The sequence below is a fragment of the Podarcis bocagei genome (genome assembly GCF_964188305.1).
Source record: "Podarcis bocagei genome assembly, chromosome: 14".
Taxonomy (NCBI): Eukaryota; Metazoa; Chordata; class Lepidosauria; order Squamata; family Lacertidae; genus Podarcis; species Podarcis bocagei.
The window spans coordinates 14,792,875-14,819,964 of record NC_138139.1 but is presented as its reverse complement, the minus strand read 5'-3'; the positions used below and the strand labels follow the sequence as shown (position 1 = coordinate 14,819,964).

Genomic DNA, 27,090 nt, shown 5'->3' with positions numbered 1-27,090 from the left:
TGTATCAAGGTCAAATTGTAAATCCCATGGGAAAGACAGTCCAAAATATAAACATCCAGGCAGCAGATAAACAAAACAATATGCAGTTCCCAGAGACTAAATATTCCACAGTCCTATAGGGGGAGCTCCCCTGTGGTTAAAGAAAGGGAAAAACTTTCCACCATTAAATTCCCGGTAGACCAAGAAGAGAAAGTAAAAAGAAAAAGAAAAAAAAGGGAAAAAAGGAGGAAGTACCTTCAATGTCCCTTTAAACTTGCAGAGCTTTATCCAAGTAAATAACAAAGTCTCAGTAAAGGTGCAGGCAGCAGTTCCTTATTTGTATCCCACAGTGAAGCTCAAATGTAGCACATTCCACTTTAAATACAGTTTCCGCATTTGACAGTTCTTTTGTATCCTGGCAGTCCGCAGACTGGTTTCTCAAAATTATTTGTAATCCACCAGGGAGAGGAGCAATTTCAGGTCAAATCCAATCAATTTGCACGAAGATAGTCCTTTTTACTTCTAAATAACGAGTTCAGAATTTACACGGTAAAAACCAACTTCTTTTAAAGTCCCCCTTTCAGCGCTTCCCGCTTATCAGGGTCTTTGCTTTGATCTTTAAGCAGAATCGGAAGACGGACTTCCTTTTAACGTCTCACATTTTCAGCCGAATTCAGAAATTTAGTCCCCAAATCTTGTAGTTCTTACTCACGAGTATGTTGTTAGAATCGGATGTTCAAAGAAGAAAGGTCAGCGCTCATCAGCAGCAGCCGCGCGGCTTCACTCACAGCGGAAAGAGCGATGAACTCACAGCACCGCTCCCCCTTTCACGTTCCGGAGCCCCTTACGGGGTTCCTTCTTCGTTTCCAGGGTCGCTCTTGGTGCCCGCCAAGTCCCACGACCACAAGCTCACTCTGCCTGTGGGTTTTCTTGACGGGTCTCCGCTCTGCCATAGCGGACGACCCTTTTCCGCGGAGCCCCTCTTCACAGCGCGAAGAGGACCGCCATTGCCGTTTCACGCCGCCTCCGGAAGTTAAGAACTTTGCTTCAGGATGAGAACAGAAATCGTGCTCCGGCGGTGCGGCAGCAATAGGAGGCCCCATTAGCTAAAGTGGTGCTTCAGGTTAAGAACAGTTTCAGGTTAAGTACGGACCTCCGGAACGAATTAAGTACTTAACCCGAGGTACAACTGTATCAGTATTTCCTTTTCTCACAACTCTCTAGATGTCTTTGAGCAGTACATTTACACATATACACAAATATTTCAATAAAAAAATATGTTTAAAACAGCAACAAATGAGGCACTTGATATCAATAGTTAAATGAATGGCACCATCTTCTTAAAGGAAATTGAGGTGAGATCGGCATATTTATTCAAACCTGGACGCTTTCACTTCATGAAACTGAAAGTATGTTGCAATTACTGTACTCTCATTTTTGAAGGTCATAGTAGCATGCTTCAGTTCTGTTCTAAAAGTATCTTCTGACCATTCAACTTACTCCTATCAAAACAATTTTGAATCTAAGTACAGTACTTGGATACTTAGCCCAGACTACAAGAAGTCAAGTGCCAATAGCAGATTTTTCCTGATGATTCAGATAAAGTTGCTAGATTTGCAGAATATGTACACAGTTTTTCCACTACTAGTGGTTTACTTGTAAGAGACAACAGTATTCAGCAGCGAAAAGGTTAATTGTATAGCAATGCAATTGTAATTATGAGTCTGAGTTTAGGACATGGGTAATAACTTTGACAGATAACCACACAACATCTAAAATTAAATCCTTTCTAGAGTTTTAATATTACAAATTACAATAGTAACAAAAATCCATTACCTGTTCCTATTTGAACTAGACATGATCTCAGCTATTTTTACATGAGCATCCTTCACCAAACCCATTACTTTGCATGCTTCACAAAGTCTTCCAGGGAATATGATATGGCTGTCGTGGTGAAAAAAGCTGTTTTAAATAAACTTTTTGCCAGTGCCTGATTATTATTCAAGGCATAGGATCATACTACACTCCCATTCTCTATGACAAGAAGCATATTAGCAAAAAACAAACTAGCCTTTAGTGAGATCAGCTTCCACAATATCTCTTCAGAAAGACAGGCAATATTGTTTGTAGAATTTCTCAGCCCAGAATAAATTCTATATCATTTAATATTTGTTGTTGTTTAGTCGTTTAGTCGTGTCCGACTCTTTGTGACCCCATGGACCAGAGCATGCCAGGCACTCCTGTCTTCCACTGCCTCCCGCAGCTTGGTCAGGCTCATGTTTGTAACTTAGAGAACATTGTCCAACCATCTAGTCCTCTGTCGTCCCTTTCTCCTTGTGCCCTCCATCTTTCCCAACACCAGGGTCTTTTCCAGGGAGTCTTATCTTCTCATGAGGTGACCAAAGTATTGGATCCTCAACTTCACGATCTGTCCTTCCAGTGAGCACTCAGGGCTGATTTCCTTAAGAATGGAGAGGTTTGATCTTCTTGCAGTCCATGGGACTCTCAAGAGTCTCCTCCAGCACCATAATTCAAAAGCATCAATTCTTCGGCGATCAGACTTCTTGATGGTCCAGCTCTCACTTCCATACATCACTACTGGGAAAACCATGGCTTTAACTATACGGACCTTTGTTGGCAAGGTGATGTCTCTGCTTTTTAAGATGTTGTCTAGTTTTGCCATCGCCTTTCTGCCAAGGAGCAGGCGTCTTTTAATTTCGTGACTGCTGTCTCCATCTGCAGTTATCATGGAGCCCAAAAAAGTAAAATCTCTCACTGCCTCCATTTTTTCCCCTTCTATTTGCCAGGAGGTGATGGGCCCAGTGGCCATGATCTTCGTTTTTTTGATGTTGAGCTTCAGACCATATTTTGCGCTCTCCTCTTTCACCCTCATTAAAAGGTTCTTTAATTCCTCCTCACTTTCTGCCATCAAGGTTGTGTCATCTGCATATCTGAGGTTGTTGATATTTCTTCTGGCAATCTTAATTCCGGCTTGGGATTCATCCAGCCCAGCCTTTCACATGATGAATTCTGCATATAAGCAGGGAGACAATATACAGCCTTGCCGTACTCCTTTCCCAATTTTGAACCAATCAGTTGTTCCATATCCAGTTCTAACTGTAGCTTCTTGTCCCACATAGAGATTTCTCAGGAGGCAGATGAGGTGATCAGGCACTCCCATTTCTTTAAGAACTTGCCATAGTTTGCTGTGGTCAACACAGTCAAAGGCTTTTGCATAGTCAATGAAGCAGAAGTAGATGTCTTTCTGGAACTCTCTAGTATATTATTTAATATACCGAATGCTTAATTTAGCGACATGTGTCTGCTCAAGCAGGATTTCCAAAGATCAGGGACACCAAGACCAAGCGATTCATGCCTGAAATCAGAGTTAGACATGATTCCCTGCGCATGATTCTTACTGGAAGGTTTTTATTTTATGGGAGCCAAAGTTTGTGAATCACTCTGCAATTTTCTAAATTTAAAGCAGTGTAACCTAGTTTCTCCCATCCCCCAGCAGAACTACAAAACCTGAGGCATCTTTAGTGGAGTTGTTTATTAAAATGTAGCTACCATCTTAAATACTGCTTTTAGACAACAAATTGCGGTCATGATGCTTTATCTAAATGGTTATGTCAAGATTCAATCTCCAGCATGAACAGAAACAAGAGTTGGCATTAAATTTAGCATTTCACAGCCTTACTAGCAGATTAGTAGTCTAAATATAACAATGTATAAAATAAAATTGATCAGTTCTCTGCCTTACAGCCAGCTGCTTCCAAAGCATCACATCCCCAAACTGGCATTTCATTCTCTCATTCAGACATCTTACACCTTTGCAGTTGTAGAATTATTGTTGTTGTAGCCTCCTTTGGAATTCATTTGTTCCTGAATTTGCCCAGCCTAGGAGAGGTATAACTGTATCAGTCCATAATTCTTGAATTCACTATACTTTCCTGACTGGACATTGTTACAATCCAATACACACCTGAGAATATGCGCTACTGAGGTCAGTTTGGCTTCTGAGAATTGTGTGAGCATGCACAAGATTGTGTCAAAGTACTACATTAAAACTAACTCCCAATGCAGACAGCCTGGCTTAAGTATTGTCAATAGAATAAATTCCAAAATACATTAGGGCAATACCTTTATTTGACTAATCGTAATTCATGAAATTGCATACAAACTTAAGTTTCCTAAGATTTCATCAGGCTAGATGGTAAAACAAAACAAAAAAATGCAAGAGAAAAAATACTATCCAAGCTACTATCCTTGTCAGCATCTGACAATAGTCTAAAGTGTGGAAGGTAGTGTCAGACATTCAGATAAGATGTTTACAGGTGTATTTCAGGTTTCAGGTTGCACCCAACTCTTGTGGGGGGGAAAACAATGATTTGAGCCTTCATGTCTGCACACATTAAAAACTAGCTCCCTTCTGCCTCTATTTTCAGGCAGAACACATACGGTAGGTATAAATAAGCAGTTCCCATATAGTCAGAGGTAAAGATCAGCTCTACTAAAGTCGGCTGTGTTTCACCTATGGACGCAGAATGCAGTTAACAGATGGTTGCTAAGTTTGCAGACAGGCTCAACTATTATGTGTTCTTCTAAAAGACCTGGGTTCAACAAACCTGTACCTGAACGGGCCTCATTTGATTGTCTGATACCTCCTCTCAGATTGCTTGAAAAGTCTCTCCCCCCCCCCATTGTGCTTTCAGCCATCTAGCCCATGGGTAGGCAAACTAAGGCCCAGAGGCCGGATCCGGCCCAATCGCCTTCTAAATCTGGCCCGCGGATGGTCCGGGAATCAGTCTGTTTTTACATGAGTAGAATGTAAAATCTTATTTAAAATGCATCTCTGGGTTATTTGTGGGGCATAGGAATTTGTTCATTCTCCCCCCCCTTCAAAATATAGTCTGGCCCCCCACAAGTTCTGAGGGACAGTTTGCTGACCCCTGATCTAGCCTGATAAATTCTGGTGAACTCAAAAATTTGAACATTGTTTTGTTTGAAATCTTGCTTGGCCCAATAAAGCGATTGCCCTCATTGGTGTAGCCCCTCTAGAGCAAGTAAATCCTAATTCCTACTTGCCTCTGCCCTAGAGCAAGTAAATCAATAAAAATACTTAACTGACATTCTGCCCCCTAGCAAATCCTGCCTACGCCCATGGTTGTCCTAATATGTATTCAAAAATAAAATAATGCCACTAATTTGTGTACATTTATTAAACCTTTGGTTAGCTTCTACATAAAAATGTGGAGTTGCTGTATGCTTGACATTTAGACAAGCAAAGAAGTTTAGGTTACACACTTTACTCAATAATACTAAAGATTCTTTTTTGCAACAACCATGCCTTCCATTATACACATGTTTACCCAGAAGCACGCCTCACTGTATTCATTGGGATTTACTCACAAGTTGCTATGCAGATGACTGCAGTTCAAACTGTGAGCCAGCTGAGGTCTTCAAGAAGTAATAATCATACCAATATTAGATAATCCAGTTATTAAGACATATTAAAGCACATACTTACTGATGGAAGGGCACTAGCCATCTCTTTTGTTCCAATGTGGGCAATGGGTACAAAGTTCATTGGTTCTCCTATCATGTTTCGGTCAAGTCTTGGAGGCTTCTTATTTGGAGTACCATGAGAAAGAAAAACACGTCTCATTCAAAAAGATGGTTTGGATTTATAAAACTGGGAAAGTCATAGTTGTTAGCCATTCTAAATATTACACACAAATACTGAATTATTAGAACCTCACTTTGCTTCTCAAGTTGATATTGTTTATAATCCACCTATAATGAATATCCACTATTTAACCAGGCTCACTTTCCATTTCCTCATAATGAAAACTTTCATGTGCTGTTCTGTACAATTTCCGCAGAAGTCAATTTCCTAAATATTTTTTCTTAATGTCACTAAGCAAGCTTTAATAATTATTCCCCCAGTTCTGCTTGTGCTTATAATACGAATGCTGACAACACTTTCTGGATTTGTTTTATTTTATTATTCCAGGATCACAAGATCATCTGTAAATTAAAGTCACTGTATTACTGAAGGGAAACAGCTGGAACTTAATTCACGGGTCAACTCACCACTTTGAGCTGGTCACCAAAGCAACAATTAAAACAAACCCAGAACTCCGTCATTGTAGCACTCAGTGGCCTCAAGAGTGAGATATTAAAGCAATGTGTTAGGCTTGTCATAGATAAGCACCATGCTACTGAAAAATCAACACACTGTTTACTTCAAGCTTTTAGCAACCGACCTAGGACTGCAATCCTAAATGCACTTACCTGGAAGAAATCTCCACTTAATTCAATAGGACTTAATTCTAAGTAGGCATGATTAGGACTGCATGGTTAGAATACATGGTCAGGTTGCTTCCTATCCAGCTGCCTAAATGGAAAAAAATATTCCTGGTTTTGTTTAAAATATCTGAAATTCTATCAAGCAACTTTTCTCTTCTTGCTATGCCATTCAACAGTACTAAAAGAATAGGGCTGCTGTAGGGATTGTGGTGTTGCCAAGAAAAAATGTTGAGTTTATATAGTAGGAATACATGTTTTAACCTGACGGTAGTTCCTGCCACAGTTAGCTTTACAGGGAGAAAGTCATTCTTTAAGAGACATTCTTATAAAATTTCAGAAGCTTTTGCTGATCTTGCAGTACTGTGTCACCAGAAAGGTCTTAGATAAAGACGTTTACAGGAGTATAAACTGTTAACTCCTGTAAGATATTTCATTAGACTACCTCAGAAGTTATAACACTAAAGCAGCTTCTGAGCAAGGAATAGCCAGATTCTATAGTATATGAGGATATTTTGCTTTATCATTCAATACCAAATAGAGTTGATTTAATGCAAGCTCTTGAGTAAAATCTATCAGCTGTATTTGAGACAGACAGCATATTTTACCAAATCCATTTTTACTTAGCCCAATTACGGTAAATAAATTTGAGGGGCTACAAAGCAAGGAACCACGGTTAGGAACAAACTCACAGCCAAGTCTTCTAAACCAGCCACTCCTCTAAATACTGTAGTTTTCCTAAAATGAAGGTTAAAATATGGTATGCACTCCTTATAAAGGCACAAAAATTATCCTGTTTTCACCTGTATTTGCTCTGGTTTATCACCACTGCATTCAGTTTTGTGTTCCTCTGGGTGGAGCCCTTCTCACATATACTTCTCCTGTTAGGGCTCATTTGCTGAGGCATATTTACTTGGAAGTAAGTACTGTATACGGTAAGTGAATTCAGTTGTATATAATCCCAAGTAAACATGCACGGGTTTGTGGACTTAATTGTGCCTTCCTATTTTTCATTAAGGTTTCAAACCTACACGATTCAGTCACTGAGATGTCTATAATTATTTTGAACACCAATATAAATTAGTGTTTTCAAGCTTGCATAGTTGCAATATGCCCCCAGTCTTGCGAGGGACTACAAGAGATCCAATTTTTTGTTCATGAGGAATATATAGGGACTATTTGTGTTCCCATAACCATTCAAGATTATGACCTGTGAAAGGAATAAACTCATCACAATTAAACAGTCCACATCTGGGTTTGAATTGCAACATTTCATGGTGAGGTAGATTATATGTGTGTATGAGGATTGCCATTTGTTCCTTTTAACAGAAATTTAATAAAAAAGAATTTTAATAAAAATAAAATTAATAAATCTAAAACAGCTACAGTGGTGCCCCGCAAGACGAATGCCTCGCAAGACGGAAAACTTGCTAGACGAAAGAGTTTTCCGTTTTGGAGGTGCTTCGCAAAACGAATTTCCTATGGGCTTGCTTCGCAAGACGACAATGTCTTGCGAGTTCCTGCTGGTTTTTCCCCCCTCCCCCCCTTTTTCTAAGCCGCTAAGCCGCTTATCAGCTGATCCGATCAGCAGATAAGCCGCTAAAAGCCGCTAAAAGCCGCTAATAGCGCTAATCCGTCAATGGGCTTGCTTTGCAAGACGAAAAAACCGCTAGACGAAGAGAATCACAGAACGGATTCTTTTCGTCTTGCGAGGCACCACTGTATATGACAGGTCAAGCTGTTCTTTGAACCTTGGTGTCCATCAGTGCGGCCGCCAGCCCTGCAGATAATAACATAAAAGGAGTTCTTCAACAAGGAATTCCAATTAGAAGCAAGCGGCCTAATGTCACTAAAAGTCAGGCAGAGCATAAAATAAGACAAAGTAATGCCTGTCTACAGTCACTGCTTCATGTAGAATTGTTAGAGCTCCATAGGCGGAAAGAGGGAGAAATATAGAGTGGTGTTTTGATGACGACGATCTCTTGTAATTGCTACCAAAATCACATTCATGAGGAATAGGGGGCCTCACATTAGTCACTGGATTCCTGCCTTTTCACTACAGTATTTCCATACAAACTGACCAAGTAAAAACGGGGCCTGCTCTTTATGAAGCAAGATATATACACGGTAATATCCAGCAGATATAGACAGTAGCACCAGTTTTGAATCTGCAGACATCTGTTTTAATTTCTGTAGCGACGGACATGTTAGCCTGTGGCAGCAAAAGCAATGAACCTTCTTGTGGCATCTGAAAAACGCTAGTCCACAAAACTGTTGTGCCCTTTTAAGAGTGTTATCCTATACAATGCCTACTCGAAAGTAAGTCCAATGAGTTCAATAGAACTTACGGTACTCCCAGGTAAACGTATTGCTGCTTGGCAATACGCTCATCCTAAGTCAGCTGCACTGACCACATTGAGACTTAAACCAAGTAAGTGTATATAGGATTGCTGGGCTTGTTTGTTAACGTTTGAGACAATGTGCGATTCTTATATGAATGTGTTTTTATCATTTTTGAAATTTCCACAAATCCTTTTAATTCCATCTGTGAAATGCTCTCCTCAGGGAAGTTCGCCTGGTGCCTTCATTATACACCTTTAGGCGCCAGGCAAAAATAATTCCTTTTTAACCAGGCCTTTGGTTGACCTGATTGACATTTTTAAAATGTGGCTCTTTTTTGGGTTATTGTTTTTATTTTGATTTTATATATTGTGATCTTTTCTGTGAACTGCCCTGAGACCTCTGGGTGTAGGGCAGCATATAAATTCAATAATTAAAATAAATAAAATAAAACCTACCACATATGATCGAATGAGCCTACAAGATAAATGTTATTATAAGCAGTGCTCTTTTTTTCTGGGGTTACCACTAAACATTTTGTGAATCTAACGGGAGAAGAAACTATTTTTTTTTTATTTTTTAGATTCTTCTCTAGCATGGTGAATCATCAGTTATATTGCTACCCCCAATGTCCTTTTACTGTGTTTGTTTTCCCCGATTTGAACTACAAAATTATGATTTTCTTGAGTCAAAATGAGAGTACTGTACATAGCTGTCAACTGTCCCTTATTTGGTGGGAAACTCCCTTATCCCAGCGCCGTGTCCTGCTCCTGTCCCTTATTGATGATGTCCCTTAAATTTCCCAGGTTTCAAAGGAAGCAGCTCCTCTCCCTCCTTCCTGCCGGCCAGGGAGGAGGGAGGCTCCAACTGTGTTGCTTGGCTGCCTCCTCTCAACAGCCTCGGCCCCCGGGAGCCCCTCCCCGCAGGGAATGGTGGGAGCCTCGGGCCCTTCCGCTGCCATCCTCCTCGGGGCTGCCGAACTGAGCTTCTCTGCCTGGGGCCTCCTCTGCCTGCCGCTGCCGCCGCTCCCGCTAGGCCATACTGCTGCTGCGCCGCCGAAGGACCCGGATGAGATGGGCAGCCTGGCGCGGCCTATGAATTGCTGAGGAGCCTTGAGAGGATAGCAAGGGCAACCATAGAGAAAGCAGTTCAGAGAGAGGAGGAAGAGGAGGCGGCGGAGGCGCTACAAGGGCTACAAGGGAAGGACCGCAAGCGCTTCTCCCATAGATTTGTAGTGGTAGACTAGCACAGATGGTCTGATCTGCGGGTTTACTACGGGCGCTATTTCCCCCCCTTCCTCCCACCCTGCCTGATGGAACTAAGAGCTGCAGATGGAGCACAAGAGAAAAGATACAGAAGTGCAGCAGCATCTTCGTAGCTTGGACTTCGTTTTGCATGAAAAGTGGTTGCTGCTTGTAGTTATTTAATTGCAGTGTTTCATCAGCTGACGTCCTGAGCAGCAACCTCTGGAAGTGAAGGGCTAAAAACCGGCGCTGCTCTCCCAAATTATCTGGTCCCTTTTAACTTCGCATTTCAGCTGGTTGTCTAAAATCCCTTATTTTGGCTACTGGTCCCTTATTTTCGAGGCTGCTGGTCCCTTGTTTTCAAATCTGTAAGTTGACAGCTATGGTACTGTAGCCCTAAACATTTTTTTTAGAAATAAGCACTGATCATAAGCTACCGTTCATTGTTCCATCGACCCTCCTCAGTGAAAAATAAAATAAAAACAAACACCGCTTGGTGCTGCCAATAAACCTTCCCCACCCAAATCTGCTGCCTCCACCCCACCGGAAGCTGTAAAGAAAAGGAAAACGTGCGCTGGGCAAAGAGTCATTGCAAGGTTGCACGAGGGGGGCGTGTCTAGCGCTGCCGGGAGGCGGGGACCGAGGGCCAGCCAGCGATTGGCCAATGGGAATCGAACCCGCCTTCGTTTCTGCCCCCGGGTTGGACAGCGCGGACATTCCGCCGGCGCTCCGGGCCCGCTGGTTGGCTGCGGCGCCCCTTCCCGCCCAATGAGCACGCGCGTCGCCCCGGCGGAGAGGCGAGAGGCGCGCGCAGCCGTTAGCTGGCTCTTCTTTTCGGCGAGCGCTTCGCCGCGGCGCGGAAGGCTCTCGCTCTTGCCGCCGTTTCCCGGAGATAATGGCGCCCCTCGGGAGCTGACGTTCGTGGTTCCTCTCTTTCCCCTTCTCTGTCCTCCTCGTCCTCCTCCTCCTCTAGCTTCGGAAGGGACCGACCGTGAGGGAAGCCGACGCCGCCGACGCCTCCGGGCCTCGCGCGCAGCAGCAGCATCACCAGCATGAAAGTCATCGTCGGCATTGGCGGGTGAGAGGAGGATTTTGGCGCGGGCGCGAGCGAGGAAGGCGCGCGCGGGAGCCGAGCGGGCGGGCGCGGGGGCGCATGGCTTTGGACCGACATATATTCGCCATGCTGCTGCTCTTTTTATTTTATTTTCACTTGCTTTTATTTTAGTTTTATTAGTAATAATTATAATAAAGTAATAATAATTATATCAAGCGGGGACGAGGGCTCATGGCTTTGGACCGACATATACTCGCCATGCTGCTGCTGCTGCTGCTCATTTTATTTTATATTCACTTGCTCTTATTTGTATTATAATTATTACTTTATTATAACTATTACTATCAAGCGGGGACGGGGGCTCATGGCTTTGGATCGACATATATTCGCCATGCTGCTGCTGCTCTATTTTATTTTCACTTGCTTTTATTTTTAATTTTATTATAATTATTACTATTACCATCAAGCGGGGACGGGGGCTCATGGCTTTGGACTGACATATATTCGCCATGCTGCTCTTTTTATTTTTTTCATGTTTTTGTTTTATTATAATTATTACTTTGTTATAATTATTACTGGGGACGAGGGAACATGGCTTTGGACCAACATATATTTGCCATGCTGCTGCTGTTTATTATTTTATTTTAGTTTCATTTGTTTTTGTTTTATTATTATTACTTAGTTATAATTATTACTGTATTTATCAAGAGGGGATGGGGCGCATGGCTTTGGATCGACATATATTTGCCATGCTGCTGCTATTATTATTAATTATCTCCTCTATTCAGATGGCTTGTTTCTCCCAGAGCGGTTCAGTTTTGAACATTTGTTTCTAGGGGTTTGGGGAGAGAAAGAAGAGGGGGCTGAATTTTTATTTTTTAACTTATTCAATACTTGCTCTCGTTTGTATTATGATTGACCCCAACAAATAAATTTTATTTACATAACTGGCTGGATTTAAAAACAAGCAGCAGCAATAGGTTACTGAAAACACTTTTTTTGAAAACTAAGGCGGCCTTTAAAACAGATTTTTGGGGAGAGGCTTGCGATGCCATCAGGTTGGCAGAAAAGGCGCGCCAAGGGCAAAAGGGGGGAGGTGGAGAGATGGGAGGGAAAGAGCCAGAACAAAGTGGCGAATAGCACAGGGGCTTATTTGGAGAATCCAGGATAGGCTTCCCTCCCTATTGTTTCTTTATTACTGGTATTTTTATTTTTATTTGAGTAGCAGTTGGCTTAGAGGGCACCTTCCCCCTCCAGGCCTCCACCGTTGCAGGGCAAGTGGAGCTGAGCATTATTTCCGGTAGGGAAAGTGATGGGGGTAGCGAGAGAGGAGCTGAGTCTGCTGCAGTTGCTGCTGCTTGTGTTGGATGAATGGGGCCAGGATGGTTTTCACCCTCCTCTGGGGATGGCCTTCAGCCCTGCTGCCCATGTGCAAGATCTGGCAGCCGTTGCAGCAGGAGGCTTGCTTCCACATGCTTCGTTTCCATTCTGTGCCGCAGCAGCTGTTGAGGTTATGGTGTAGGATGTTAAAAGTGTGAGGTGGGGCTGGTTGCTGGCCTCATGGAACTGTTTCATTTTCTCTCTTTTTTAAAAAAAATTAATGATGTACTTTTTTATTCTGACAAATTAATAATCATAAATAAATAAGAATAAAAATGTGCACCCCACCACTGAGACCATTCCATTTTAACTATGCAAACTCCCAAAATTTCAACACCTCTTGCGATGGCTTGACCCCTTTCTGTTTTAACAGTGCAAGTTCTACAAACACCCTCCATATCTCCTCAGAATAATTTCAACCCTCTTGCGATGGCTTGACCCCTTTCCGTTTTAACAGTACAAATTCTACAAACACCCTCCATATCTTCTCAGAATAATTTCTCCTGCATATTCCCCATCTTATCTTAATGGCACATGTTAATTTATCATTAATAGCTATATCCCACACTTCTTTGTATCATTCTTTTTATATTCTGCTTGCCCCTTCCATTTCCTTGCTATAATAATTCGTGCAGCTGTCAATAAATTTGTGAGCAAGTCCTTCTTAGCCTGCGAACCTTCCACCCCATCGTAAATTGATAATAATGCTACCTCTGGGCTTTCAGTCAGCTTTAACCCAGTGATTTCTGTTATTTGATTTTTATGGAGATCTTGCATTGTATGGTATTGTTTAATAAACGTGTGCGTTAAAACTAGTTGGGTGGTCAGAAGCTAGATTCTGTGTCTGGTTGGGGAGGCTGCTTAAGAACCCATGCTAATGATGACGACGACAGCACAGCTTTTTTAAAATTATGTTTTTATCTTGCCCTTTCTTTAAGGAAAGGGCTTAAGACAGCTTCACAGAAGATTAAGTTAACAGTGGCTCCTATGCCTGCTCCCCCCCAGGAACAGAAGCAGCATAGCACTGAATACCAGTTTTGGGAGAACAACAGTGCAAGAGGACTATTGTCCTTATGTCCTGCTTGTGGGCTACCCATAGGTATCTGGTTGGCCACTGTGGGAGCCTGGATGCTGGCCTAGATGGGACTCTGATTTGCACCATCAGAACTCTTGAGTGCCGAATGGTGCATGTGGTTCTCCCCATGCACAAACGTGGTTCTACTTTGCATTGACAACTCTGTGAGCTGGGCTGAAAGGGTGTGATAGTTATCCTATGAACTTTACTGCTGGTTGGGCTGCCCTAAAACCTTTAACTAGTACTTTACTTTGGCTTGTCTATGAATAAAAGCAGTGATAAAACAAGGACTTAATGCATCTGACTAAGCAAGTTGTGTGTCTCCAAAGCTACAATAAATGGTGCCTTGCTGTGCAGTAAGCTGACATGGCTACGCCTTTGAGTCTTAAGTTTTTGTTCTTACTGGGGATGTTTTAAAATGGTAGACCCTGTGTGTGTGAGAGAGAGAGAGAGAGAGAGCGCACGCGCAAGGGAAGGGAAGCTTATGGGCGGTAGTCAGGACATAGTTTGCAGCCACTATAAGCAGAATCAGGAAGTACAGCTGTCTTGTCTAGCAGCTAGTTTCATATTTCCCCTTCTTTATCTCTTTGGTTCACTCATCTCCTAGTAAAGTTTTCCCACACAGAGATGTTTCTTGCTTCCCACAGATGTGTTTGGAGTCTGCATGTTTTCTAATTTAATTCATACCTTTTTCCTTCCTCCCACATTCTTATTTCAGGATCACCAATGGTGGGAAGACCACCCTGACCAACAAACTTATGCAGGCACTCCCTAATTGCAGTGTTGTGCACCAAGACGACTTCTTTAAGGTGAGGCAGAATTCAGTTTGTATACCCTTTTACGATCCCCACTTTCCTTGCATCACCTCTTACCACATCCTGTTTTGAATACAAGAAATCCTGCAACCTGCATCTGTTGTAAGTAGACTACTTATTACAGACTTGCTGTCTGTAAGGGGTACTTCACTTGACCCTTTCTATATAAGGTGGCTTTGGGAAATGGGTTGAATTCTTAAGATGAGGGTTGTACTGTGTGGCAGTGCTAGGGCCATCAGCACCCAGTGTTCTGAATGCCAACTCCAAAATACATCCTATTTCTGTCTGAGATGTCTGGAATCTCCCATACAGTCCCACAACAGTAACAGAATGCTGCAGAGTTTCTGCTGCAGCAAGTAAACCACAAAGGATGTTTTAGTATCTAATATCCATAATTGTGTATTTCTGTCAATACAGTGGAACCTCGGGTTGCGAACATGATCCATGTGGGAGGCACGTTCGCAACCCACAGCGCCGCATCTGCGCATGTGCGGGTTGCGATTCAGCGCTTATGCACAATTTAGTGGTTCTGCGCGAACGCCGAAACCCGGAAGTAACCCGTTCCTGTACTTTGGGTTTGACGCGGTGCGCAACCCGAAATCACGTAACCTGAAGCACCTGTAACCCGAGGTACCAATGTATGTACATGAGAAATAATTGAGAAATTTCTGTTGTGCCGTTACCTGTGCACAAACACAACTGAACTTCCACATAACATGGACAGAACTGCTGTTTTGACCTAGGGCAGCCATCTGACTACCTCTGTGTGTGCTGAATAATGACCACTGTATGCAGAAGTTAATACTTGTCCAGTAAGCTGTTAAAACCAGTGTCATTTATTTAAAGTACTTTTAACTCTACTTCTTAGTCAAGAAGGCTCCCAAAGTGGCTTAACGAAATCAAGTAGTAAGACGGTCCCTGCCCCGCCAGCTTCAATCTAAAATAGGTGACTCACAAAGAAAAAAGAATGATGTAAAAAGCAATCTTAGGCACCAGTTATTAACCTTATGACTCATTTGTGTAAGTAATGCCTATTGAAGTTGCTCATCTCTTATAAAAGTGGTATTTCCACCTTTTGTCCCACAGCCATAGTAATGTTTTGAAGGGCAGGGAAGGGAGGTCATGTTGCAAATGCTAGAATACAAATGGTCCTGCTAAAATGGATTTTTGTACTGGCCACACCTTGGTGAGGCAGATTTCTAGCTGTTATAACTGAGGAGAGTTTTGCAGATGTGTTAGAAAATAACCTGCTATTTGCAGAGGTTAGTGAGTGGGGCTTCGGTGATGAGCATAGCTTGTTTTTCTCACAACTAACATGATAAAATATGCAGAAACATGTTGGTTTGCTGGTGTTACCGTACCTAATTGCAAATGTTGGCTGCTTTTAGCACAGAATGTTCACCTTGGTGCTGAATTCTTAATTTTACAATAAGACTCTAGATAGCATCAGCAGCAGATCCATACATTTAAAATGGGGGACAAGTTATTCACTTCTAACAGCTGAATGGGATGGTGAGTGAGGGCCCTGTGTCCATTGTTTACTTCCCCATAGCCTTTCTTAATCCTACAGCTTAGCTCATGTCTAGTATTGGAACTTAGCTGAGAAGCACACACCTGGAGGGAGAGATGGAGGGCTGGCACACCACCTCTTTTTGCTGTAAAAATTAGATACTCTAAATATTAAGAGAAATTTGGTTTCAAATATGCAGGTCTCCTATAGTTGTATCTAATTACCTCTACTTTAAACAGATGTAATATTGGACATATTTAGCCCACCTAGTCCTTTTCCCCCACACTGTGTGCAAATTCCTCCCCTTCTTTCTCTTTTCCCTGCCTCCGGCATTGACCATTCAGTTGGTAACTTTGATCCTAGGAGTATAGAATCATCCCACTCTTAGTGAAACTGCTCCATATCCAGCAACATTTGTTTTCTCCAACTTGCTAACCTAATGGGGTTTCATACTGTTCCTACCTGATGTTTTAAGCCTTCTTTGTCCTCTTGGCCTTGTTTTTGTTTTGCCATATCAATTTACTTTGGGAGGAGGGTTGATGCCTGTGAGTTGTTCTGCAGTCAGTGGATAAGACCTCTGGTGTGGCCTTTGGATGACATTTCTGTTTTTGAAAGTAGGTTAGGTGTGCTTGTGGTAGTGATTAGATAAAGGGTGAAGTGTCTTGTTTCTGCCTTGTAGATCTGCACTACTTAAATTTATTGAAGGTGCAGCTGTAATACATTTTTAAGGGCAGTGAATTACCAGAAATCAGTTTCAACGGGCTCTTTTACCCATCATGCTCTTCTTAAAATGGATGTTGAATTTGTCAGCAGTTCTGTAGACAGTTCTTATTCTGTTTCAGCCCCAGGATGAGATAAAGGTTGAAGATGGATTTAAACAGTATGATGGTAAGTTCTGTTTATATCCATGTAATTACTAAAAATAAAAATTCTAGTCCTAGAACTGCACAATAGGGCATGAGTTGGTAGAGTCCCTTGGAATTCATAACTTTGATAACATGTGTTTTTCTTGAATATAATGAATTTACTGCTTTTTTTGTCTTAGTTATTAGTGCTTTGGACATGGATGCCATGATGAGTACCATCAACGCTTGGAAGAAAAACCCAATTAAGTTTGAACGATCTCATGGCATTAACACACTTGATACTAGAGCAATAGAGGATTCAGAGGAGAATGATACCATCCATATTCTTATCGTGGAAGGATTCTTGCTTTATACCTACAGGTAACTGAAGCACACGGTTAATGAGCTCTAATTAGGTGATTACTTTATAGAGTTATGACATTTCAATGATCCCTTCTGTCTGTAAGTAAAACTTAATATTCCTAAAGCTGTTCCAGCCGTCTGTATCTAATCACATAACTGCTAGCAGCTGCTTGGCAGGTCTTTGATAATGAATTGAGTGTTGTGTGATTATTTTTGATTGTATGGGCACATAACAGCAGACTGTGATAACATAACCATTACTTGTTCTGGTGCATGATAGGTAATTGCTGTTCTGATGGGCAGTTCTTTCACAATGTGATTACCTTTTGGTGGGGCTGACCAGGGCAGAATAGCAGAAATGAAGGACTAGGTTGGCATATTTTCAATGAGGAAACTCAAATCTTAGCAAGCATTTTTAAAATTTATATTCCTGGTTGCAGCTTGAATATGAGCTATCCCTACAGTAAGGTACTTGGACTTCCAAACTGCTTTGGATCATCTCCCTCACCAAAATCTCCTGAGTGAACTTAATGATCATGGGTTAGAATTACCAGTTCTTTTATTGGGTCATTTGAGTTCAAGAGCAGAAAACAGCAAGAACAGAGAGTTACGTTGTGCTGTCTGCCAAGGATACGTATTGGGACTAGTACTATTTGATCTATTCTTAACTATCCGAGTGAGCTGTGAAATAGTTAGAATTGTGAATGTGACACCAAAATGTCTGAGATGGTGAAAATCCAAGCTGATTACAGAGAACTCTAAAGCAGGTCTCTTCCACCTTTTTCAGACCCAGACCCACTTTTAACCCAAACATGCATTTGGGGCCCCATTTCTTAATTTTTTAAGTCATATATTGTACAGTTGTACCTTGGATCCTGAACACCTTACATGTCTAACATTTTGGCTCCCAAAAGCCACCAGCCCGGAAGCGAGTGTTCCAGTTTGTGAACGTTCTTTGGAAACTGAACGTTTGACGCGGCTTCTGATTGGCTGCAGGAGCTTCCTGCAGACAATTGGAAGCTGCGCCTTGGTTTCCGAACGTTTTGGAAGTCGAATGGACCCACCAATTGAAGTCCAGTTCTCTCAAGGACTTGTTCAAGTTTAGTGAACAGGCAACAAAATGGCAAATGGGTTTCAATGGTAATAAATGTAAAATGATTCACATTGTGGCAGTGACATTCACATGCATGCTGCAAGAATATGAACTGGCACTGACTCTTCAGGAAAGATGTTTTGTTATAGTGTGTAATAATATCAAATCATCAAGCCTCTTTGTGGCAGCCTTGAAAATAAAGGTCCATGCTAGGAATTGAAAGTAAAATGACACATTGTTGCCCTGATGGAAATTTAATGTGACCACATTCAGAGTACAGGTAATTCGCAACTTACAAGCGTTTAATTTGTGAGCATTCAGCTTTATGCACTTGGCAGTTTAAAAAATAATTAGAAGAGGAGGCAGGTATATGGGGAAACCCCTGACAATCCTACCTGCCGTTGATCCTAGCGAGTTTTGACTATATGCACTGTTGGGTATCGGTTCTATCCTCTGAACATAACCCCCCAGGGTAAGTTGAGAGTCACTGTGTATACTTTTCGTTGCTCAGTCTTTAATAAAAGTATGATAGAGCTGTAAAGGTGTAGCAAAGGGAAATATAAAACATCAAAGGGTTGAAAGACCAAGCATGTGGGCTTTTCAGTTTATAACAACCAGTGCAGGAGAGGGCATGGCATATTATTCATGGTTATGGATTTCACATAATGAATTTGATGAGCAGACCATTCGGAACAGAAAAGAAAATATTCTTTCAAAGGAGCTTAATGTATTCACTGCTGCAGAACATGGTTGCAGCTTAAATGGCTCTAATGGGGGATTAGACAATTCATGGGGAATACGCCTGTCAATAGTTCTTGGCTATGAGCCACATAAGAGGCAGTGTCCTGGTTGCTGGCTGTAACTATTGTGTTGATGCCCATTGTTGGATAAAGGACGCTAGACCATGAGGGGTTTTCCTTTGTTTTGTTGTATTAAAAAAAAACACCCAGGTCACCTTTTTCTTTTCTTTTTAGGCCCTTGATTGATGTATTTGACTACCGGTATTTTCTTTCTATTCCCTATGAAGAATGCAAGAGGAGGAGAAGGTAAGCCAAACACACATACCCTACAAAAAGCACAAGTTGTTTGATAATCTGAAAAGTCATGTTGAGGTGACCGAATAAGTAAATGGGGTTTGCATGAGCAAAGGACTCCTAATTTGCTCGATAGTAATCACATTGAAGCTGAAACTTATCGTGTGTTTTTCTCCCTCCTCCCCAAATATTTAGTTCAAGGAATTACACTGTACCTGATCCACCGGGTTTGTTTGACGGTCACGTCTGGCCCATGTATGTCAAGCATAAGATGCTAATGGAAGACCTTAATGTTGATGTGGGTAAGTTTAAATTGGGACATGGGGTCAGTTTTAAAGATGATTGTATTCTGTGAGGTAGGTGTTACAAGTTTATTTTAAGATTTTATAAGGCAATGTTCCCACAGTGATTTTACCAGTGTGAAATATTAGTGTTATTGAAATGATCGATTTGCTCAAGCTGCAACTGTTGCTCATTAAATAACTCTTCATAATGAACTGACTTTCAGTATATGACTGTTTGAGTAGGGCAGTGTTGAATTGATAACATCTGTGTACAGTGGTACCTCGGGTTAAGTACTTAATTCGTTCCGGAGGTCCGTTCTTAACCTGAAACTGTTCTTAACCTGAAGCACCACTTTAGCTAATGAGGCCTCCCCGCTGCACCGCTGGAGCACGATTTCTGTTCTCCGCCTGAAGCAAAGTTCTTAACCTGAGGTAATATTTCTGGGTTAGAGGAGTCTGTAACCTGAAGCGTATGTAACCCGAGGTACCACTGTATCTGCCCATCCTTCACTTCAAAGTAGTCATTTTCTAGCAGCCCAGATTGTCTCCTTTACACAGTTTCAAATGGCTGGGGCTGCAAAGGATGCTTCCATGCCACATGGAGACTAAACTTTCTGCCCCAAGATTCAGAACAAGTTTTCAAGTTAAAAACGGTGGTTTTTATTGGTGGTTGCAAGAACCAATGAGCCCTGTATTCTGAACAAAATGCTTGTTTGACCTGGAGGTAGGCTGTATGAATTGTGTATTGCTTTGTAATGATTTGTTGGGTCTTTGGACCGTAATAAAGATTGTTGTTGTTGTTGTTAAAAATGGGAGGGATATAGTGTACTCAAAGCTCACACATCTGTCTTTGGGCTAGGACACCTTTGGCCCACCAGATGTTGCTAAGCTACAACTCCCATCTCCCTTGCTGGGGCTGAAGAGAGTTATAGTAATATCTGGAGGGCTAAAAGGGTAGGTGGTTTGGATGGGCTTGCTTAGTTGTCTGGGGACAATTTTACTCACTGCAGGCACATAACTTTACAGTAATCTGTAATCAGTATCCTAGCTCGGGTTTTCAACCTTTTGGGATCCACGATTCCCTTGGCCAACTACATTCTTTCTGTGGCACCCCTGTGGGGCTCAGGAGCCCAGTTATGTCACCCCTTGCCTGCAGAGCTGGCAGTCCCTCACCCCTCCTTTGTGGCGGGTTCCCTCAGCCTCCTCTCTTCTCCCCTCTCATTGGGAGTCCTCTGGGCAGCTGCTGCCCCTGATCTCTGAGCTGCCCACCTTGCCCCAAAGAGAGGTGCCTCCTCATACTGCCCCACAGGTGCCTGGGAAGCAACCCTTGGCCATCCCCAGAGGCAGCATTTGCTTAGGGAGCTCAGCAAACAGCTGTGCAGGCCTTTGGGAGGCAGAGATGTGTTGAGGGCATCAGAGGAGGGAAGGAAAGGGAGGCAGAGGCCAGGGTTGCCCATGGCAACCCAGCCATCTTTCAAGGCACCACAGAGTGCCACGGCACATTGGCTGAAAGCACTGTCCTAGCTTGTTAACAAACTATACTTTGAACTCTCCTTTATTTCCTGTTTGCTGAATTGCCATGGTTTGTCGCTAGGATCAGAAACATTGTATTTTGTTACATCTGAATCAGGCCTGTAAATGGTCTGAAAACTTTGAATAATCCAGTATATATTCGTGAAAATGAAACGGCATTTCTTCAGGAAGATCTTTGTGAATCTTAAACATCTGCTTTCCTCCTCCCCCTAACTCTTGTTGGCCAGATTTAAAAATGCATTACATATGCAGATCTGTGTGCCTGGCCTACACATAAATAGCAATACTTAAAATAACTGGCTTATTTCAGCTTGCTTGCTTCCTTCTTCAAATGGTGGTGTTTTATATTTCAGTTCAGTTGGATGGAAGAAAATCAAGAGAGGAGCTCTTTAATGAAGTCTATGAACACATTCAGAACAGCTTAGAAGAACTGCTGGTAGGAATTGTTCTTAAGTAGGGGGGCAAAATGAGTTGCAGATTGTTCCATGTAAGATGATTAACTCTCATTACAGTTCCAAAAAAGTACATCTGTGTGCATGTGCATTAATGCTCTGTCTTTTAATTTGGGCTACCCGCTAGGGTTGCTAACAGGTACTTGATGGTGAGAAATCTCTCAAATATTGATTTTGTTTTCAGATGATTGCAACTATATAAGGGCTACATCCCATGTCATACAGCTGTTATAAGCATATAATTACCTCTACTGTATTGGAAAATGTGTTTATGTAAAGTATGTGCAGCAGTCACTCCCTTATTGTTTCTTTTCTTTTTTGTTCTTTTTCTTACAGAGATAGACAAGTGGTTGGAGGATTCTTTTGATGTAGAAGACACTTGTTCAGTAACTTATTTTTTTCTCTCCTACATATGCCTGGCTTGGCAGTAAAGTTCCAACTTCTATGAAGATTTTTTTTCCTTTGCTGTTAATAAATACATTTTTCTTGCTGACATAAGTCTCTAAAATGTGGCCTTGATTAAAAAGCATTTACCACCTTCAAAGCTTTTGAGATTTATTTTGTGTTTTTTTAAATTAATGCTAATCTATATTTGCGTAGGAATCCTAGAGGTTGTATTGTGCAAATTATATTGTCAATAGTACAGGATGCTTCCTAATTCCTGGTCAGACTGCCTTGTCTATTATTATTTATAACCCACCTTTTTCTCAATGTGGCTTACAGCTAAAAATAAGAACCACTAAAATAATAAGCAATAATTAAAGAACAATTAAACACTGATATAATTAAAACTATAACCTGTTAAAACCATGCAAATAATTACAATAGAAACAGCACAGCACCAGCCCTTTCATTAAAAGCAGTCAGTTCCCAAAAGCCTGTTGGAACACAAAAGTCTTCATGCCAGCAGGACAACAAAGGGAGCCAGTCTAGTTTCTCTAGGGAGGGAGTTCCAAAATCTGGGAATGAACTCTCCTGAAGAGTTCAAAACCCAGGCAGATTCACGTGAGGGAATACCGTCTTTCAGATAGTTTGGATCTAAGCCATATAGGGCTTAATAAGGTTAACCAGCACTTTGAATTGCACCTGGAAAGAAGGTAGCTAGTGGAGCAATTGTGGAATGCCCTCTCATCAGATGTCAAACAACTACTGTATTTTTTGCTCTATAGGGCATACTTTCCCCCCTCCAAAAATTAAGGGGAAATGTGTGTGCGTCCTATGGAGCGAATGCAGGCTCCTTGGCTTCAGCGATAGCAACGCGAAGCCTCCGAAGCGCAGAGGGAGCGCTCCCGAGGCTTCGCGTTCCTTTTGCTGAAGCCAGGAGAGCAAGACACTCCTGGCTTCAGCAGAGAGGGAGAGCTGCGCAGCGCCCCTTCAGCCAAGCAGGAGGAGAAATGGAAGGGGCTCCGTTTCTCCTGCCGCTTCGCTGAAGGGGCGCTGAGCAGAGAGAGAGAGAAAACAAGGTGCATCCTATAGAGCGAAAAATACGGTATTTGACTTTTAGAAGACATCTGAAGGCAGTTCTGTTGAGGGAAGTTTTTAATGGTTGATGTTTTATTGTGTGTTTAGTATTTTGTTGGGAGCTGCCCAGTGTGGCTGGGGCAACCCAGTCAGATGGGCAGCATACAAATAATAAAACTGTTAATTATTAACAAGGGAGTTGTATGCGCCCTATAACCAGCCCTAGTCAACAATCTGGCTGCAATTATTTGAACCCGTTGAAGTTTCTGAGCACTTTTCAAAGGCAGCTGCACATATATCCTGTTTAGATTATTGTAACATGCTGTTATTGTAACATGCTGATGGCCACTGGTCCCATCACCTCCTGGCAAGCAGAAGGGGAAGAAATGGAGGCAGTGAGAGATTTTACTTTCTTGGGCTCCATGATCACTGCAGATGGTGACAGCAGTCACAAAATTAAAAGACGCCTGCTCCTTGGGAGAAAGGCGATGGCAAACCTAGACAGCATCTTAAAAAGCAGAGACATCACCTTACCAACAAAGGTCCGTATAGTTAAAGCTATGGTTTTCCCAGTAGTGATGTATGAAAGTGAGAGCTGGACCATCAAGAAGGCTGATAGCCGAAGAATTGATGCTTTTGAATTATGGTGCTGGAGGAGACTCTTGAGAGTCCCATGGACTGCAAGAAGATCAAACCTCTCCATTCTGAAGGAAATCAGCCCTGAGTGCTCACTGGAAGGACAGATCCTGAAGCTGAGGCTCCAATACTTTGGCCACCTCATGAGAAGAGAAGACTCCCTGGAAAAGACCCTGATGTTGGGAAAGATTGAGGGCACAAGGAGAAGGGGATGACAGAGGACGAGATGGTTGGACAGTGTTCTCGAAGCTACAAACATGAGTCTGATCAAACTGGGAGGCAGTGGAAGACAGGAGTGCCTGGCGTGCTCTGGTCCATGGGGTCACGAAGAGTCGGACACGACTAAAGGACTAAACAACAACAACAACATGCTGTAACTAAAGCGTGTGTCACTGATCAAATTGGGCATCTCAAGGAAATGGGTGCTCCTGGCAAACAGCAAATGTGCTCCTGGCTGGCAAATGTGCTCCTGGCCACCCCAGAGCTTCTCTAGCTTAGAATTGCTTACTGGCAACTGCTTTTCAGGCAAAAAGGTGTTTACACCACCCATCTCATTCTTTGAATTAGCAATTGTACCTGGGACACTGCCTACAAAACATAGGATCAATCCCACTGAGCCATGACTCCTCCCCAACAGAAGAAAATTCTGCAATTGCTGACAAATCGCAGGAAACAGGCAGTTGAGACAGTTCCCACTTACTTGGCTGCTATCTAGGGAATATTGACTTAAGCAGTGTGGTACAATACACTTAACAATGCAGATATTGGCAGTACTGATAGAAAAGGCCACAAAATAAAGCCTGGTTTTCACTGAACAAGTGCAGAACGTTCCATATTTGTTACAAAGATAAGTTCTATGTAAGGAGACACTTGCTGATAAGGAGTTGGTACAATTGTAACGATGACATGACATTTTATAGAACGCTTTCTGAATTTTCCCTGTAGCCCGGACAGATTTGTAAGGTAGTCCATTACAGTATCTCTGTATTACAGACTTGTAACACTTCTTGAACTGGGATCATTCAAGGTCAACGGTTAGCCACTACACCAGCTGTTAAAGCTGGGAAGAGAACACATATATAAACTAACACAACTCAGTATATTATCTCATGGGTAGACTCAAAATAGAAAGTCAACAGCTAAAAATGCAGCTGTTGCTACACTATGCTGGATGGTGCATTTACTAGCTGGATAAAGTTTTCTTTAAAATGTAGATTCAGGACCTACAAAGACATTGAAAAGTACCAAGTTTATTTGCTTTAAAAATAATACATAAAATCCAAGTATTTATGAGTCTGAAGCTCTAGTCTCTGCTCAGAAAATTTTATTGATATACTGCACAGGACATCTGTTTCTATATCTTGCTGTATACCTTTTAAAGCTGTGGTCGTACTTTTGTGGTTCATAGCAGGTACAAAAGGACTGGCAGCTACTTCAACCCTAGGTGTAGCAGCTTTCGTATCGGAGCTGGACCTCCCCAGTATCCCCTAGAAGAAATATTTCAAGGGTTAGAACTGGGATAAAGACCACTTCAAGCTTTATCATCCTATTCACCAAAAAAAACCCCTTTGTATTTAATATTGGTGCTTTCCTTACAATCAAGATTCCCTTCTCATATTTGCGTAAGCTATGTAACTGGCATTACAGAATATAAATTGAAATGGTTGCTATTTGATGCACTGATGACTTGTTCATATGGTAAAGGTAAAGGGACCCCTGACCATTAGGTCCAGTCGTGACCGACTCTGGGGTTGCGGTGCTCATCTCGCTTTATTGGCTGAGGGAGCCGGCGTACAGCTTCTGGGTCATGTGGCCAGCATGACTAAGCTGCTTCTGGCGAACCAGAGCAGCGCACGGAAACGCCGTTGACCTCCCCACCTATTTATCTACTTGCACTTTGACGTGCTTTCGAACTGCTAGGTTGGCAGGAGCAGGGACCGAGCAACAGGAGCTCACACCATCGCAGGGATTCAAACCACCAACCTTCTGATTTGCAATTCCTAGGCTCTGTGGTTTAACCCACAGCTCCACCCGCATTCATATAGCTTGTGTTTAATCTGAGATGTAAAATTTGGAAACCAAGGGGAAAATCGGTGTTTTTTCAAAAATGTGGGGGGACTATAATACCTGTGTTTGTTTTTAAATACACATTACTTACCAAAAACACTTTCTTTAGGACAATGAAATGAAATACAGCCGTGCCTTGGATCCCGAACGCCTTGGTAATCAGACGTTTTGCCTCCCAAACACTGCAAACCCAGAAGCGAGAGTTCCGGTTTGCAAACGTTCTTTAGAACCTGAACATCCGACACTGCTTCCGATTGGCTGCAGGGGCTGCCTGCAGCAAATCAGAAGCCGTGCTTTGGTTTCCAAAGGTTTTGGAAGTTGAGTGGACTTCCGGAACAGATTCCATTCGACTTCCAATGTACGAGTGCACGTATAACTTTGTTTACTATAGTTGAGCTCCACTGTCAGGGAGTGCCACTGGGTGTACCCACCCAAACAGGCAGGCAGAAGCCCATGAAATTGGGGATTTCTGGGGTTGGCATGAGAGTTGCTGTCCTTTGACAGTAATGGGCATCTTTGCTGCAGCAGCCTGAGAGATGGCTCAGTAAAGGGCCATTCTTCCCTGCTCCCCTGCCTTGCGTACAAGAGATGGATGGCTTCCAACTTGGATCTCTTTCAAAGAGGATAAAATAAATTGATTGAGGATCTGAATACCTAACTGCTGGAAATGGCAGCTTCTCCTAGGAGGTGGTTCTGTTTGTGGGCTTCCGATGGGCAGCAAGTTGTCCAGATTCTGGACAAGATGAGGGCACTGGTGTGATCCAATAGACTCTTATGACCCTAAATTGGTGCGATGGTTGTGTCAAGCCTCACTATGGCCAACCCAGGCGTTAGGACTGCAGTTAAAGCTATCCCTCTGAAAAATGAACTTTGCAAGTCAAATTTCCCTCTCTGCAGCTATGTAAGTCGAAAGCTGCGTCAAACCATTTGGAACGGCAGATCGCTAAACTTTTTAAAATTTAAAGTGCTTGTTTGGTGTAAAGTAAAGGTAAAGGGACCCCTGACCATTAGGTCCAGTCATGGCCGACTCGGGTTGCGGCGCTCATCTTGCTTTATTGGCCGAGGGAGCCGGCGTACAGCTTCTGGGTCATGTGGCCAGCATGACTTAGCCGCTTCTGGTGAACCAGAGCAGCGCACGGAAACGCCGTTTACCTTCCCGCCAGAGTGGTACCTATTAATCTACTTGCACTTTGATGTGCTTTTGAACTGCTAGGTTGGCAGGAGCAGGGACCGAGCAACGGGAGCTCACCCCATCGCAGAGATTTGAACCGCCGACCTTCTGATCGGCAAGTCCTAGGCTCTGTGGTTTAACCCACAGCACCACCCGCGTCCCTTTTGCTTGTTTTGTGTACTTCGGCATTAAACTGATAGCACGTATAGAACTTCCCTCTATCAAACCGTCTTTGAAACACATAACTGCATCTTTAATTCCTCCCCCAATATAAGATGTTAAATTTTCTCTATGACGGTCCAAATGGCTTTTATTTTAGACATTCACCGTTCAGACAAAAACCTACCTGTGCAGTTAAGAAATGTGCACCTGGTTTGCCGCACTGCACAAACCTGTGCCGCAAAAAGTGCCCTTGCATTTTACCTCGGTCAATTTTTCCAAAACC

At 42.5% G+C, this 27,090-nt stretch overlaps 2 protein-coding genes and 1 long non-coding RNA gene across 5 annotated transcripts in view; 1 reads left to right on the top strand and 2 right to left on the bottom strand.

The window, feature by feature from the left end:
* Positions 1 to 3,422: 3,422 nt before the first annotated feature.
* On the bottom strand, positions 3,423 to 23,320 carry LOC308573306. Of its 2 annotated transcripts, none has more exons than XR_014002018.1 (3): positions 23,306 to 23,320; positions 5,510 to 5,608; positions 3,423 to 3,879 (listed from the first exon to the last, which is right to left on the bottom strand). It is a non-coding gene; the product is annotated as an uncharacterized lncRNA (long non-coding RNA). The 2 variants fall into 2 exon arrangements; XR_014002019.1 differs by lacking the exon at positions 23,306 to 23,320 and adding an exon at positions 10,310 to 10,436.
* Positions 10,693 to 21,854, top strand: LOC308573284 (nicotinamide riboside kinase 2-like). Its single transcript, XM_081170093.1, has 8 exons — positions 10,693 to 10,950; positions 14,100 to 14,190; positions 16,549 to 16,594; positions 16,752 to 16,932; positions 18,982 to 19,053; positions 19,237 to 19,343; positions 21,212 to 21,294; positions 21,647 to 21,854. Exons 1-8 carry the CDS (start codon positions 10,925 to 10,927, stop codon positions 21,650 to 21,652), a joined length of 612 nt encoding a protein of 203 aa, XP_081026219.1. The 5' UTR covers positions 10,693 to 10,924; the 3' UTR covers positions 21,653 to 21,854.
* A 1,394-nt stretch (positions 23,321 to 24,714) lies between the features above and the next one.
* Positions 24,715 to 27,090, bottom strand: part of SQOR (sulfide quinone oxidoreductase) — a 37,337-nt gene continuing 34,961 nt past the window's right edge. For both annotated transcript variants that reach the window (XM_081170059.1, XM_081170060.1), the window contains exon 10: positions 24,715 to 24,894. In XM_081170059.1, the coding sequence (XP_081026185.1) occupies positions 24,837 to 24,894 (58 nt within the window). In that variant the 3' untranslated portion in view covers positions 24,715 to 24,836. The remainder of the gene's footprint in view (positions 24,895 to 27,090) is intronic.